Genomic DNA, 13,739 nt, shown 5'->3' on the forward strand with positions numbered 1-13,739 from the left:
TAGAGAAAAGCAGAGGGAGTTTAGACTCACAGAGAAGAAGGCAAAGGGAAGACAGAGGCAGAGAGGGGAGTGATAAGACCACCAACCAAAGAATGCCAATAGGCGCCGGAAGCTGCAGGTGGCAAGGTACAGATTCTCTCAAGCATCCTGACAGAGCACAGCCTTGCCAACACCTTGATCTCAGCCCTGTGATACAGATTCCTGGCTTTTGACCTCCAGGACTGTGAGAGAATGCATTTCTGCTGTTCTAAGCCACCAAGTTGGTGGTAATTTGGTTCAGTAGCCACAGGAAACTAATACATGATGATAATTAAAAATAGTTAACATCTACAGCATATTCACTTTGTACTAGACACTAGTACACTACACACTTTATATGTGCTTCAAATATACAAAGTACCATATATATCTTATTAAGTCTTCAATCAACCTACGGGATAGATTGTTTATTATCACCATTTTATAGATGAGGACACCAAGGCAAAGAGATGAACAGTAAGTTCACGAACTTCTCACAGCTTTTAAGAAACAGAGCAAGGAGAGAAACCCAGGAATTCTAGTTCTTGAGTTCACACTCTTAAGTGTTACACCATGTTAACTGACTATTTTGCCTCTACTACTCTGTCATGTTTTACTATGAATGTAAAATATGTAAACACCTGAGAACTCAACCCAGCACTTGAAACATTTATTCTTAAATTCTAGGTAATCTGGATAGATTTGGTACACAGACACTAACTCTCAGAAGTTGTTCTCAACAAAATGCAGTTTTAAAAATCTCGATTTTTTTTAAGATGCCTTTTGGAGTTTCCTGTGTATTCTTCTGTTTTTGTTTTTGTTTTATAACATCGCTTGACTCCCCGAGAGGGAGACTTATTTTCTTTTCTTTATTTATTTGGCTGCAGGCTCTTAGTTGCGGCATGAGGGATCCAGTTCCCTGACCAGGGATCGAACCCGGGCCCCCTGCATTGGTAGCTCAGAGTCTTAACCCCTGGACCACCAGGGAAGTCCCATTCATCTGTCTAAGTGAAAGTAAAGATAGTATAGAAACATTCATTCACTTTCCTTTCATTTCATGAAGGTAGATGAGAGACTGTTAAAGGAAAAAGAAATCTCTAATAATTTTTAATAATACATTATAAAGACAGCAATGAATAACTCCTTGGATATAAAAACAGAACACAGGACAAGATCACAAAAAAACTAAATCGAGAACATCTGACCCCATGTGATGAGAGATCCTTAGGAAAATCCTCACATGGATTTCCCTGACGCTGCACCACAGTAAAATTTTTTTCCTCTCCTGGAGACACATAGATCTAAACTCAAGATAGTCCAAGATTGGTACTGTTTGTTGAAAGATGGGCTACAGAACTACACAGAAGGTAAGTAAGAAACCTCCTTCACTGCAAACCTCTCACTTAAAGGACCTGTTTAGAAGTGCTACACACTTGCTTGTTTGGACGACACTATAGGCAAAGTAATCCAAGCCCTTAAAGTGGTCTAGAAGTCCCTATCCCATTCTAGAACTGTGTTCTAGTGTCCTCTCCAAGTGCATCAGTAGGTTAGGAGTAAGATACTCTTTAAAACTCATACTCAGTCTAGACAAAATGCTAAAAGTGGTCTAGAATTATCTAGATAGGATTAAAGTCACATTTTAAATGGAATAAAGACTTGGTGAAGAAATTTGATTCATCTCTGCCCCTCAATATCCTTACACTTCTTTCTCATTGCAGTTTTTTTTTTTTTTTTTAAGCTAAGGCTGGGTTATTCCAGAAAGGGGAGTGATCGCTAATTTTAGTAGGCCCTAGAAGATATAAATGAATACATTTTTAAGGTACTGGAATTTTAAAATTGATCTCCAATGTGTTATCCACTGGTCAAAAGATTAATGATACTCATGAATTTTCGGCCTGCAGTCTATTTGTGCTGATCTAGGTCTCCTAAGAGGCTATTTAAGTGCTTGCTTGATTGTCAACCTACAGGCTTCATTTTATTCAAACTCTCGCTTTAGAGCCCTTGTCAAAAAACTAAGAAGTGTCATCTACCTTGAGTTCTCAACTCTTGAAATATTGAAAATTACAAATCCTTCCCCAATATTAGTTTCTTCAAACTGTGATTTCAGTGTGACACAGATGCTTATGGAGTTTAAATCACTTTTCAGAGATGTGATTGTTCAAATCACCAATACTATCAAATAAACTATTAGTCTTACTGTGCAAATATTGAACTTAAAAAATCATGAAACGTGGGAGGACATATATTCATGTAATTATAAGGTTAACTCATTTATAAGACTCCCACTATCATAAAGTATTTTGCAATTCAAGTTTATAATTAGTTTCAATATTTTACTACTAAGGTTAAATACGTTAGTCTCTATAACAACCTTATTATTTCAAAAAACAAACAAAACCTCTAGGCAAATTATTACTATTCTATTTTTATACCCCTGCTAAAACCCTTACATACTCAGAAATGTATTGTTTTCATTTGGCAAAATAGGGTTTTTTTAAGACTTCAACTATATCAAAAGACAAAAATGTATACTTCATGCAATGTTAAGTTACTACTAGAAAACACAACTTAACCCTAAAACAAAAGAGAAAACATGGCAATAACCATTAGTTTACTGGTACAGAGAAATACAGTTTTATTTGAAAACAATAAGATACCATGCAAGTACCATACAAGGAAACATAGTAAAATCTTCCTCAAAGATTCTCTATTTCCCAAAGCTGCTCCCACTTCTAACATATTAATATAGCGCCCCAATAGATTTATACACTTTTATTTGGTAATTTCATAAGTGCAGGCAAATCAGATCTGTGATTCATCACTATTCCCCGAACAAGCATAATATCAGCTTGTGAAGGAACATGACAAATACATTTTTGTTGCTCTTGTTCTTAGTTTTGAAAACTTCAAAATCTTTAGACAGGCACTGACATAACTTATCTGAAGAACTCACAAGCAATGAATTTATAAAGTTGGAGATTACTAGAAAATAATGGAAGATGTGTACTCAGTCACCTGCATGCACTTTGCACTGCCATAAGAAACTCAATGACTTAATTAAATTTCAAATAAAATAAGCCCTAGATTAGATGTGAATCTTTTAGCCAGAGTTGTCATTATAGATGAAACACTATGTTTCGTTGAATCGCAAACATGTTTCATTATTCAACTTTTGTTGCACCTAGTAAATAGCAAATCACAGCAGGGGATGTAATTGTTTTGGAAAGACCGCTGAAAACAAGCTGCTAGTATCTCTTAACAGAAATTCAACATCCTGTTAGGACCTAAACATTAATTATAAGCTGGCTGAAATAGGACAGTGTCCAGGTAGACCTCAGGATAACTCTACAGAGTCATTCAGAGGTAGGTTTGATGTTATAAATTACACACTTCTAAGAGCAGGGCTATAATATATTTAGTTCTATTACTGATTTATAATAACGGGCTCAAGGAAGGAACATCATCAAGGTAAACAACAAGACCTCAGCATTTAGTCCTCTCTAGAGCTGGCAGGCTGAATTACATAAATGCCACCCAATTTTCACTTGATTTCAAGTCACGAGTTCCACATTTCTGTTACATTAAAAATACATTTGAAATAGCTGTGGATGAATCAATCTGTGATACTGTCATCAACTTACTACCTTTTCATGGGATTTAGAACTTAGGTTGTCCTTTCACTTTTCAAATGACTCTCAAAGAGGTCATGTAGTTGTTAATGGAACCAACTTTCAAGTCCAGCAATCTGGGGTTCCAAAACACTGACTCTGGAACTTTTCCAAATTTAACATCTCTGAAGCCTCCCTTTCCTTATCCACAAAGTAGAGATGGTAAAGGTGCTGCCTTCTTGGGGTTGTTATGTATTTGCAGGGCCAATAAAGCCTTTAATACACTACTTGGTGTGCAGTGAATAGGAAACAAATATCAGATGTCACTATTACTATTATTATTGTTGTTACTATTATTATTATTATTATCATCATTAAGTGACCCCAGAGGTCCTTCAGCCACTTTGTCATATAGCAAAAATAGTCCAAAAGCCCTAACTTTTCTCTCAGGTCACTTTCTCCTAATCCAGAGAGCTTCCAAACTTCATTTATTTAAATCTAAGACAGGGACTTCCCTGGTGGTGCAGTGGTTAAGAATCCGCCTGCCAATGCAGGGGACAGGGGTTCGAGCCCTGGTCCGGGAAGATCCCACATGCCGCAGAGCAACTAAGCCCACGCGCCACAACTACTGAGCCTGCGCTCTAGAGCCCGTGAGCCACGACTACTGAGCCTGAGTGCCACAACTACTGAAGCCCGCGCGCCTAGAGTCTGTGCTCTGCACGCAACAAGAGAAGCCACCGCAATGAGAAGCCCGCTGGCCGCAACTAGAGAAAGCCCGCGTGCAGCAACGAAGGCCCAATGCAGCCAAAAAAAAATAAATTTAAAAAAACTTTAAAAAAGAATTTAAATAAATAAATATATCTAAGATAATACATTAACTCAAGATATTTGTCCTTTCCCCCAGTCTGTATTTTAGCTCCATGACAAGAGGGCCAAAATTCATTTCTGAGGAACATCTGGAAGGAAACGTGAAGAAATTGCATCAAACTTCAGCCACGCTGTGCTGCATCAATCTACATAATTTGAAATGACCCATATTTGCCTTTCATGCTCAGAGACCAGAGAATAGTGACTGAATTAGCCAGGACAGGCCAAGGGTGGCATGAAAACCCAGAGGGAGAGACACCTTTCAGTCGATTGCAGGGGACATGGTGAATCAGAATTAAGTGGACACGTGAAAGCCACGTTTAACAGACCAACTAACCATTTGCCTCAAAAGAAATCTCCCCATCACATTTCAGAAAGCACCACAGGAATGTCATAGAAAAGCGCCAGCACGAGGGTCCTTAGTTACACCTACAGAATGTAGAATAGTCTCCTAAGTCGGTTTACGGTTCCAGAATTTGGAGACACTCAAACACCCAGGAACAGCTCATTGCCCCTTACTTTAGCCGCAGCTCAGGCTAAAGCAGACATAAACACGGCCTCCAGAAGCACGTGATGCGGCCAAGTCTGAACTGTAAGGGGGACAGATGAGGAATTGGGCATTCCACAAGGCGTGACACCATATTGGGCGCAACTGCTTTCCCCTGACCCCAATCTGCACACACAATAAAACTTCTCCCAAAATGCAAGAAGTCGCAGGGTACACCCACCCTGCGCTCTCACTTCTAACGCGGTCCCCGTTGCCCAGGAGGGCGATAGGGGCGCTGGTTTATCCTCAGCCTCCCAACCCCACCCTAAAAGTCAAAATAATTCCTCTGGAGAGAAGCTTCCCATAGCTCAATAGCTTCTCACGGCGAAAGGAAGAAAATGAAAAGACAATCAGGAAGCCGGCCCGCTGTGCTTTCTTATCCCAACAACTTCGCCAGGTTTCTCGAGGAGGGAGCGCGCCCCGCACGCAACCAACAGGAGACGCGCGGCGGGGTGTCCAGCCTCGGTGGCCCAGCCCTCGACGGCGATGGCCAGAGAGCCAGGCCGACCCCCTCGCCCCTCCTCTGCCTCCCCGACCCCTTGGTCCTCGGCAGCCTTTGTGTCCGGAGACCCTCAAGCTCCGCGCTCTCCACTCCCGCCCCGCAACCTGTCCGCGGGGCGCGTTGCAGAGGAGGCAAGAGGCAGAGGAGGGGATGGATGGAACAGGGCACGCGGATGGGGGGGGGGGGGAGCGTGTGGGGCGGGGAGGTCCCGGGGGCTGGAGGCCCGGGGGAGCTGGAGGTCCCGGGGACGGACCGTGCCGATGCCCGTTCCGCGCGCCTCGCATCCCGCAGGGGCTCACCCCCCAGCGCCGGGGCCAGCACCCCCGCCAACTCCACCACCCGAGCCGAGCCACCTCTTCTGCGCTCAACTTACCGCGGCCGGGCTGAGCTTTCGGAGAGCCCAGCAGCTTTTCTCTCCTTCCTCCCGCCGAGCCCTTCATCTTCCTGCCGGCGGCCGCCCGGCGCCCCGGCCCTGGCATTGGAAGGAGCGGCCGCCGGGGCTGGCGGTGCCCGGGGCGCACGGCTGCCCGCCCGTAGCTTTGGCGGCGGCGGCGGCGGCGGAGGACGGTCCCTGAACGCCGGGCGTGCGGTACCCGGGCGCGGGCTGGAGGTGGCCGCCGGCGCGCCCCTGGCACTCCGCACGCGGCCCGCGCCCGCGCCCGCCTCAGGTGCACCGGACTGGGGAGAGGTGCGAGCCGGCGCCGAGGGAGGGGCCGGCCGGGGGCCGAGAGAGAGGGCGGGAGACGCAGACGCGGAGAAGGAAGCAAAAAAGCGGGAGGCCGGGAGCTATAGCTTGCATGGAATGAGCGGCTCGTGGTGTTAAGGGAAACGCGAGGCGGAGAAATGCGTCCGGAAACTAGAGATACTGGGAATGAGCCGCTCCAGGAGGCTCGGGAGAGGGGCTTTCCTTCCGTGCCTAGGTCCTTTATCCTCCAGAGCTGGGTGCAGGTGCCTGACAACCACTCCCCCCGCCCCAACACACCCACACACACCCCCCTCTCTTTTTTTTTTAATAGTTAACCTCCAACCTCAGTGCAGATACAAAGTGATGGGGTGAAGCTACCGCAAATATACAGGGAAGCCCCACCTCCACAAAACCTGAGTGTTCATCCCTCTTGAGGGACCAGTGTCCTCCTAAGGTTTTTCTTCCCTCTCCCATCTTCTGGTCCTCTCCCTCCCCCTCTCTCACACGAGGTACAAACCCTGGGGTTGAAAACACACCTTCTGTTATTCCTGGTCTAGGACCTACAGAGGTAGTTCTCAAACTTCATCGTGCAGGGGAATCACCCAGGGATCTTGCTAAAGTTCAAATTCAGATCCAGTAGGTCTGGAATGGGGCCTGAGAATCTGCATTTCTAATTGTGAGTCAGGGGCTGCTGATCCAAGGGCCACATTTTGAGTGGCAACACACAAAGGAACAAACAAAATAAACCTGCTTTCTGATATCGGCTGAGCCACTATTTGTAAGATGATCTGGAATAACAGGTCGCTAAGGCACTCTGTTGGTCATGGGGTTTTAAGATGCAATGGAGGCCACATAACTTGTAAACACAGTGCCAAAAGATAAAATGCCCTACGGATACAAGGCTATCATTTTTGGCGTTAATAATCACTATTGGGCTTCCCTGGTGGAGCAGTGGTTAAGAATCCGCCTGCCAATGCAGGGGACACGGGTTCGAGCCCTGGTCTGGGAAGATCCCACACGCCACGGAGCAACTAAGCCCGATACCACAACTACTGAGCCTGCGCTCTAGAGCCCGTGAGCCATAACTACCGAGCCCACGTGCCACAACTACTGGAGCCCATGCACCGAGAGCCCGTGCTCCCGCAACAAGAGTAGCCACCACAATGAGAAGCCCGCGCACCACAACGAAGAGTAGCCCCCATTCGCCACAACTAGAGAAAGCCCGCGTGCAGCAACGAAGACCCAACACAGCCAAAAATAAATAAATAAAATAAATAAATTTATTTTAAAAAATAATTACTATTGATAAAATCATTAGGAATGCTAATGCTGATGAAAGTGTAGAGGAAGACTGGTAATCTGCCACTTCATATGTTCTCAAGAGAAGCTCTAAAGAGCAGTCAACGGTGACCACCCCACAAACACACTGTCACTCAGAAAGAAAACGCCAAGTAACAACCTCCAAGGGGCAGTCTAATCTTCCTCCTCCAAGCCAGTTGTTAACTTTGCCAGATATGCAGCACTGTTCAATGTGTATTACCAAGTACTTAAATTGCTCATCAAGCTAATAGGTAAAGCAAACCAAGAAGAGCAAATGCCAAGAACAAGGAAATAAATAGAGAAATATACCCAATGCACCAAAAGATAGGTCACGTCTCAACTTAGCATGACTCTTATCTTGGTTTGACCGTCTCTCTATGTGTTTTCACCTGGATTTAAACATTCATCCCACTATTTCAATTCAGCAAGTGTTGATAAGACTTTCCCATGCTAAAGGCCTTTCTTAGGGGTGGACAGAATCCGACACAGTTCCTGCTTTGAAAGAGCAATTTGACTAGATACCCATAAACATCATTTTAGGCAGGCTGTGGTGCCAGAGAAGACCTACACACACATTACCAAAGAGGGTTCAAAAGGCAGGGAGGTCTGGAGAGACTTCATGGAAGGGAGGTCATTGTAGATAAAACTTTATTTTTTTTTATTTTTAAATTTTATTTATTTATTTAGGCTGCATTGGGTCTTCGTTGCTGCACGGGCTTTCTCTAGTTGTGGCGAGCGGGGGCTACCCTTCTTTGCGGTGCGAGGGCTTCTCAGTGAGGTGGCTTCTCTTGTTGCGGAGCACGGGCTCTAGACGCACGCGGGCTTCAGTAGTTATGGCACGTGGGCTCGGTAGTTGCGGCTCATGGGCTCTAGAACACAGGCTCAGTCATTGTGGAGCACGGGCTTAGTTGCTCCGCGGCATGTGGGATCTTCCCGGACCAGGGCTCGAACCCGTGTGCCCTGCATTGGCAGGCGGATTCTTAACCACTGCGCCACCAGGGAAGTCCCTAGATAAAACTTTAAATGTGATATGATTCCACCAGGCAGAGGTTAAAAGGAGGGACCTTTAAGGTGAAAGGGTGAAGGCAGAAAAGCATGGGGAGTAGTGGACCATTCGGCCCCGAACATACCGTGCATGGAAGAAGGGAGAAGAAATGGTTGAAGAGATTGGCAGGGGCTAGGCTTGCCCTCCTAAGCAGTTGGTACTTCACTTCAGAAGTGCTGAGCTGGGGAACGCCAGGATCAGAAATGTAGCGAGAAGACTGACCTGATATAACAAGTTGATAGAAGACCTAGAATCAGAAGATGGCGGAGCTACAGAAGGCACTTAGGAGGCAGTGGAAGCCAATGGTCAGGGATCGTGAGGTAGGACCAATGATGACACTTGTGGGAAATGAAATACGAAGGAGTTTCAAAGGAGACATTTCTGAGACCTACTTAACTGGATGCAGACATTATGTGGCGAAGAGGGATTTGTTCCAGATCTCTCTGTGGTTCTGTGTCTGGAGGACTAGATAAACAGGGACACCGTTAAGAACTGAGACGTCAAGAAGGAAAACCCATTGCTTGGTTTTCTCTTTATGTGTATTTGGGAAAGGCTATCAGTTAATGAGTTCTCTTTGGACACTTTTAGTCAGCAGTTTGAGGCAGATGTTCAGGTGGCAAGGCTTACACACAGACATTCAAGCCTTGCTCTCAGGAAGTGGGTTCGCTCCCATGTTTGAGAGCCTGGGGTGCGTATATGGAGTTAAATTGTTGGGAGAACGTGCAGTTAGTGAGGTAGAGGAGAGAAAGAAGCACAAAGTGCTTAGGACAGAAGCTTGAAGCTCTGTGACCTCCCTGTTCCTTGGTGTCATCAGCTGTAAAACATGGATTTACAGGCGATGGATGGAGCTCTGCATAAAGCGATTGACAGGACTGAGATAGTGCACTGTTTTCTTATTTATATTTTTTGTACTAACCTGTAGGGTCTGAGAGGGTGGAACATACTTTCACTGTTGCAGCCTCAACCCCAAACTTAGTGTTTGACACACAGGCTCTAAAAATGTTCATTGAATGAGTAAATTAATAATTCAATAGAAAGAAGAAGAGTACAGCCAAATCACAACGCAAAAGATGGGAAGAGAGGGCTATGTGGGTTCTGTTATTTCAGTGTCCTAGGAACCAAATCAGGACAAAGCTTTATAACAGAGATGGATACTTTGGGGCAGAGAGATTAAAGGAGAAACATTAAAACAGATTGGGAAAGCTTTTGGTTTCGTTTTGGAAAAGGACTGTGTTTTAAAGAGTTCATTGATTACATTCAAGAGGATTGTTGTACTAGAAAGGTATCACTATTCTGAGTGGCAAGGGAATTAAAGAAGAATGTTAGTCAATTTTTTTTTAAAGAATAATCTACCAACTGAAGATGAAAAAGAGAGATTGGGTGTAGAGGGCTCGTAACAGAATTGAGAAAGGCTATTCCTCTTTAGCAAAAGGAAAGTCCAAACAAACTTTGTTGATGGGGTTAAGGGGTCACAGGTGTGGGAGAGAAGTTCCAGGTGGCAGAAAGGAAAAATTGATTGAGCAGTATCTGAAAAGAGAAACAACTAGTGAACCGGGGGTGTAGGTAATCAGTCTCAGCAGAGGAGTGTCACCTGTTCCTTAGAAGCAAGAACAAAGGAGGGAACAACATGTATCAAGATTCTAGGGGTGGGTGGGATGGATTGGGAGATTGGGATTGACGTATATACACTACTGTGTATGAAATAGATAACTACTGTATAGCTCAGGGAACTCTACTCAGTGCTCTGTGGTGACCTAAATGGGAAGGAAGTCCAAAAAGGAGGGGATATATGCATACATGTGGCTGATTCACTTTGTTGTACAGCAGAAACTAACACAACATTGTAAAGCAGTGTACGCCAATAAAAAAATAAAAATAAAAAAGATTCTGGAGTGCAATGGCAGGAACTGAGAAAGGCTCACATTATCTCACCCCTGTGTCTCCAGAAAAACAGAGGTGAGCCTCTACTGGTCCGTTGTGATCAACCAGAAATAACAACGTGAGCTAGAACAATGTAGAGAATATTTAGAACAAGTTTAACAGGGATATTATGGTGAATCCACAAGAGATGTGAAGAAAAACCACAACGTTATCACACCATGTGCGAACTTGCCTCAGGAATAAAAATATACATTTATTATAATGAAGACGATCGGCATTTTTACTTGTTACTCTCCCAACAATGTGCAAAGACATAAGTACAGAGACAAAGCACGCAGCAGGGTTTACCCAAGTTTAGTAATCAACAAAGAAGAAAGGATGAGAGATCAAAGAAGTGAGACATTTCATGAACTCACTTGAAACTTTAGAGAAGGGACTCTCAAATCTTTCAGACCTGGGTTTGGTTTACAATGCTGCCATCTACAACGTGTGAGATCTTGCACAATTTACTTTATTTCTGTGACCCTTCGTTTCCTCATCATAAAAGTGGAATAAGACTATGTACCCTTCAGTCTTAGGCTTTTGTAATAAGATAATATGGGTAAAGCAGTGGTTCTCAAACTAGAGCGTGTCCTGCAGAATCACCTGGGGTACTTGCCAAAACAGATTGACGATCGTCACCACTAGAGTTACTGATTTCCTAGATCTTGGATGGGTTTCAGGAATTTGTGCTCCTAACAAGTTTCGCAGTGATGCTGGATGCTCCTGGTCTGGAAAACCACCCTTTGTGAACTCATGCTGTAAAGCATTTAACGTAATGCCTGGTACATAGTTAAGTACTAGATACAGGGGGTGGTCGGTGGTCAACTCATGGTATGAGAGCTGAAGATAGAGGTCGAGCTGAAAATGCTATAGATGAAACACAAAAGTGAGTGATGGACAGAGGTTTGGGGGAGACGTTGAGAATTTAAGGTCATCCAAATGAAGATAATTATTTAGTGTGAGTTAAGTTATAGGAAAGATTCAAGATCAGGAGGTTTTGGCCAGGGAGAAAATTCAAGTGTTCAGAATCTTGGAGATCAATTTACGTTTAGCCCAACACTTTCTACAATGGTGGTTTATGATAAAATGCCAAGGCCACAACAATTCAGTCAGATCACAGAAAGAGAAGCCTGGGCCCAGGAAGGCTAGCAGAGCTGTCAGAAGAACGGTCAGCACCGTTGCAGTGACCGAACAGTCTCTCGGCTTTGGAAACTGCCGAGAAGCAGGAGTCGGTGATGTCACATAACTTTCATCGTGTGAGGTGAAGATTTGCAAGTCCCAGGCTCTCATGCTGGAAAAAGTGTCCCTCCTCTCAAACTCGAAGGAAAAATCTCACCCCGGGAACACTGAGTAACTTGGAATTCATGTGGATTCCTTAACAGGAAACTTCAATACCAATCAAGACCTAGCATTACAACGTAATCAATAACAAGCACATCTGGGAGGGGTTCAGAAGATGTGTTCTCAACATTTTGAGCTTCTAGTCATTCAGCTTTATCCAGTACTAGGCCTCCACGTACTGGGCACCTGCGTTTTGTCAAATGCTGTGGTAGGACTGTTCTTAATCCAAATAAAATCACTCTTCGGACATGAGAAAACAGGCTCAGAGAGATTAAGTAACTTCCCTGAGATGGTACCTGATAAGCTCCAATCTGATGATAAAGCATATTTAATTTCCACTCTATAATGTTGGCTCTAAAAAAGTAAAATAAAGTTAGTAAGTGTCATCTGTTCTTATTCTACTCTTTTTATCTTAGGTTGGGTTCTTCAGGAAGCAGACTCTGGAGACATGGAAATTTGTGTGCAGGGGGTTTAATGGTGGTTCTCCTTAAGAGCAAGACTTGAGAGAGACTGAAGGAAGCCGGGTTGGGTGAAGGGAGAAGTTGAACTTCAATGCAGTCTCAACAAAGGCCTCAGCCATTTCCACGGGAGCTCTGCACCAAATGGGGCACTTCCAAATCATCCTAAACTAAGGACAGAGAACCAAGTACCCTCGACTCAACCAGTTATTTTTACTAATCAGAATTCAGTTCACAGAGAAGCCTGTAGATTTAACCTTCTCAAGTATTTGAATATTTAATCATCACTGCTTTATAGCAACCCAAAAAAGACTATCTTGAATGCAGCAATTATTTTAATAAACAGTATTATTTGCAAAGTACTGTGATGAGTTTTGGGAGAACACAAATGTATTTAAAGCACATGTTCGATGTCATGTAACTTGAATTCAGAAATACATGTGACCTTTGAACAACATGCATTTGAACCGCCCTGGTTCACTTCTATTTGGACTTTTTTCAATAGTAAATACTACAGTACTACACCATCGGTGGTTGGTTGAATCCGTGAATCTGGAACTGTGTATGTGGAGGGCCAGCTAACAGTTATGTGTGGATTTTCTACCTCCTGGAGGGTGGGCTCCCTTAACTCCTAATTTGTTCAAGGGTCAACTGTATAGTGAACTATACAGAGGTAAATTGTCTGTAAAATGGGTATAATGATAGTATTGATCTCGCAGGGTAGATCTGAGGATTTAAAAGGCTGCCACAGAAGTAAATGCTATCAAAGTATTTGAGGGTTTTCTTTTCCCTAACTACAATAGGTGGAAATGAAGTGTTTTGCAAAATAAAAACAACAAAGTAAAAAAAAAAAAGTTATGTAATAAGTTTAGGGTAAGAAGTGATTTTATCTGAGAAAATTTAATGAAAGAGAAGGAACTTAGCTGAGTTTTCAAGAATGGGCTGGAATTTGAAAGGCAAAAAGAATGATGAGGATAAGAATGCACTCCAGGGAGAACACATTCGATGAACAAATGTGTAGAGCGTGGAGGCTTAGAAATTTTTGAGGGCCAGCAAATGGACCAGCTTGTCAACAACATAAGGGAAAGGTGGGGGACACTGCTAACGATTTTCAATTTCTGGTTAATTGTTGTGACTGTACTTAGAAGGAAATGAAGAGTGAAATTTTTGAGCAAATTAGGAGTATAAGCAAAGTTGTGTTTTAGGAAAATTAAGGTGTGCACAACTGAAACTGAAAAAAATTGGAAGAAAACATTTCTCTTTCCCGTTCCTGCCTCACACTAACCCATCTTTCTGGAGGATGTTTTTCTCTCTAAGGCAACGGTTCTCAAAGCGTTGTCACCGGACAAACAGCACCAGCATCCCCTGAGGACTTATTAGAATTGCAGATTATCCGGCTTCACCCCTGACCTACTGAAGCAGAAA

At 43.8% G+C, this 13,739-nt stretch overlaps 1 protein-coding gene across 2 annotated transcripts in view; it reads right to left on the bottom strand.

The window, feature by feature from the left end:
* The window catches only part of ZNF385D (zinc finger protein 385D), a 924,724-nt gene extending 917,557 nt beyond the window's left edge, over nucleotides 1-7,167 (bottom strand). The window contains exon 1 of one of the 2 annotated variants that reach the window (XM_082392762.1): nucleotides 5,916-7,167. In XM_082392762.1, coding sequence (XP_082248888.1) covers nucleotides 5,916-6,021 — 106 coding nt within the window. In that variant the 5' untranslated portion in view covers nucleotides 6,022-7,167. The remainder of the gene's footprint in view (nucleotides 1-5,915) is intronic. The other variant, XM_082392761.1, reaches the window with a different exon arrangement.
* Nucleotides 7,168-13,739: the final 6,572 nt, after the last annotated feature.

Source organism: Balaenoptera borealis (genome assembly GCF_965194805.1).
Source record: "Balaenoptera borealis genome assembly, chromosome: 5".
NCBI classification, from domain to species: domain Eukaryota; kingdom Metazoa; phylum Chordata; class Mammalia; order Artiodactyla; family Balaenopteridae; genus Balaenoptera; species Balaenoptera borealis.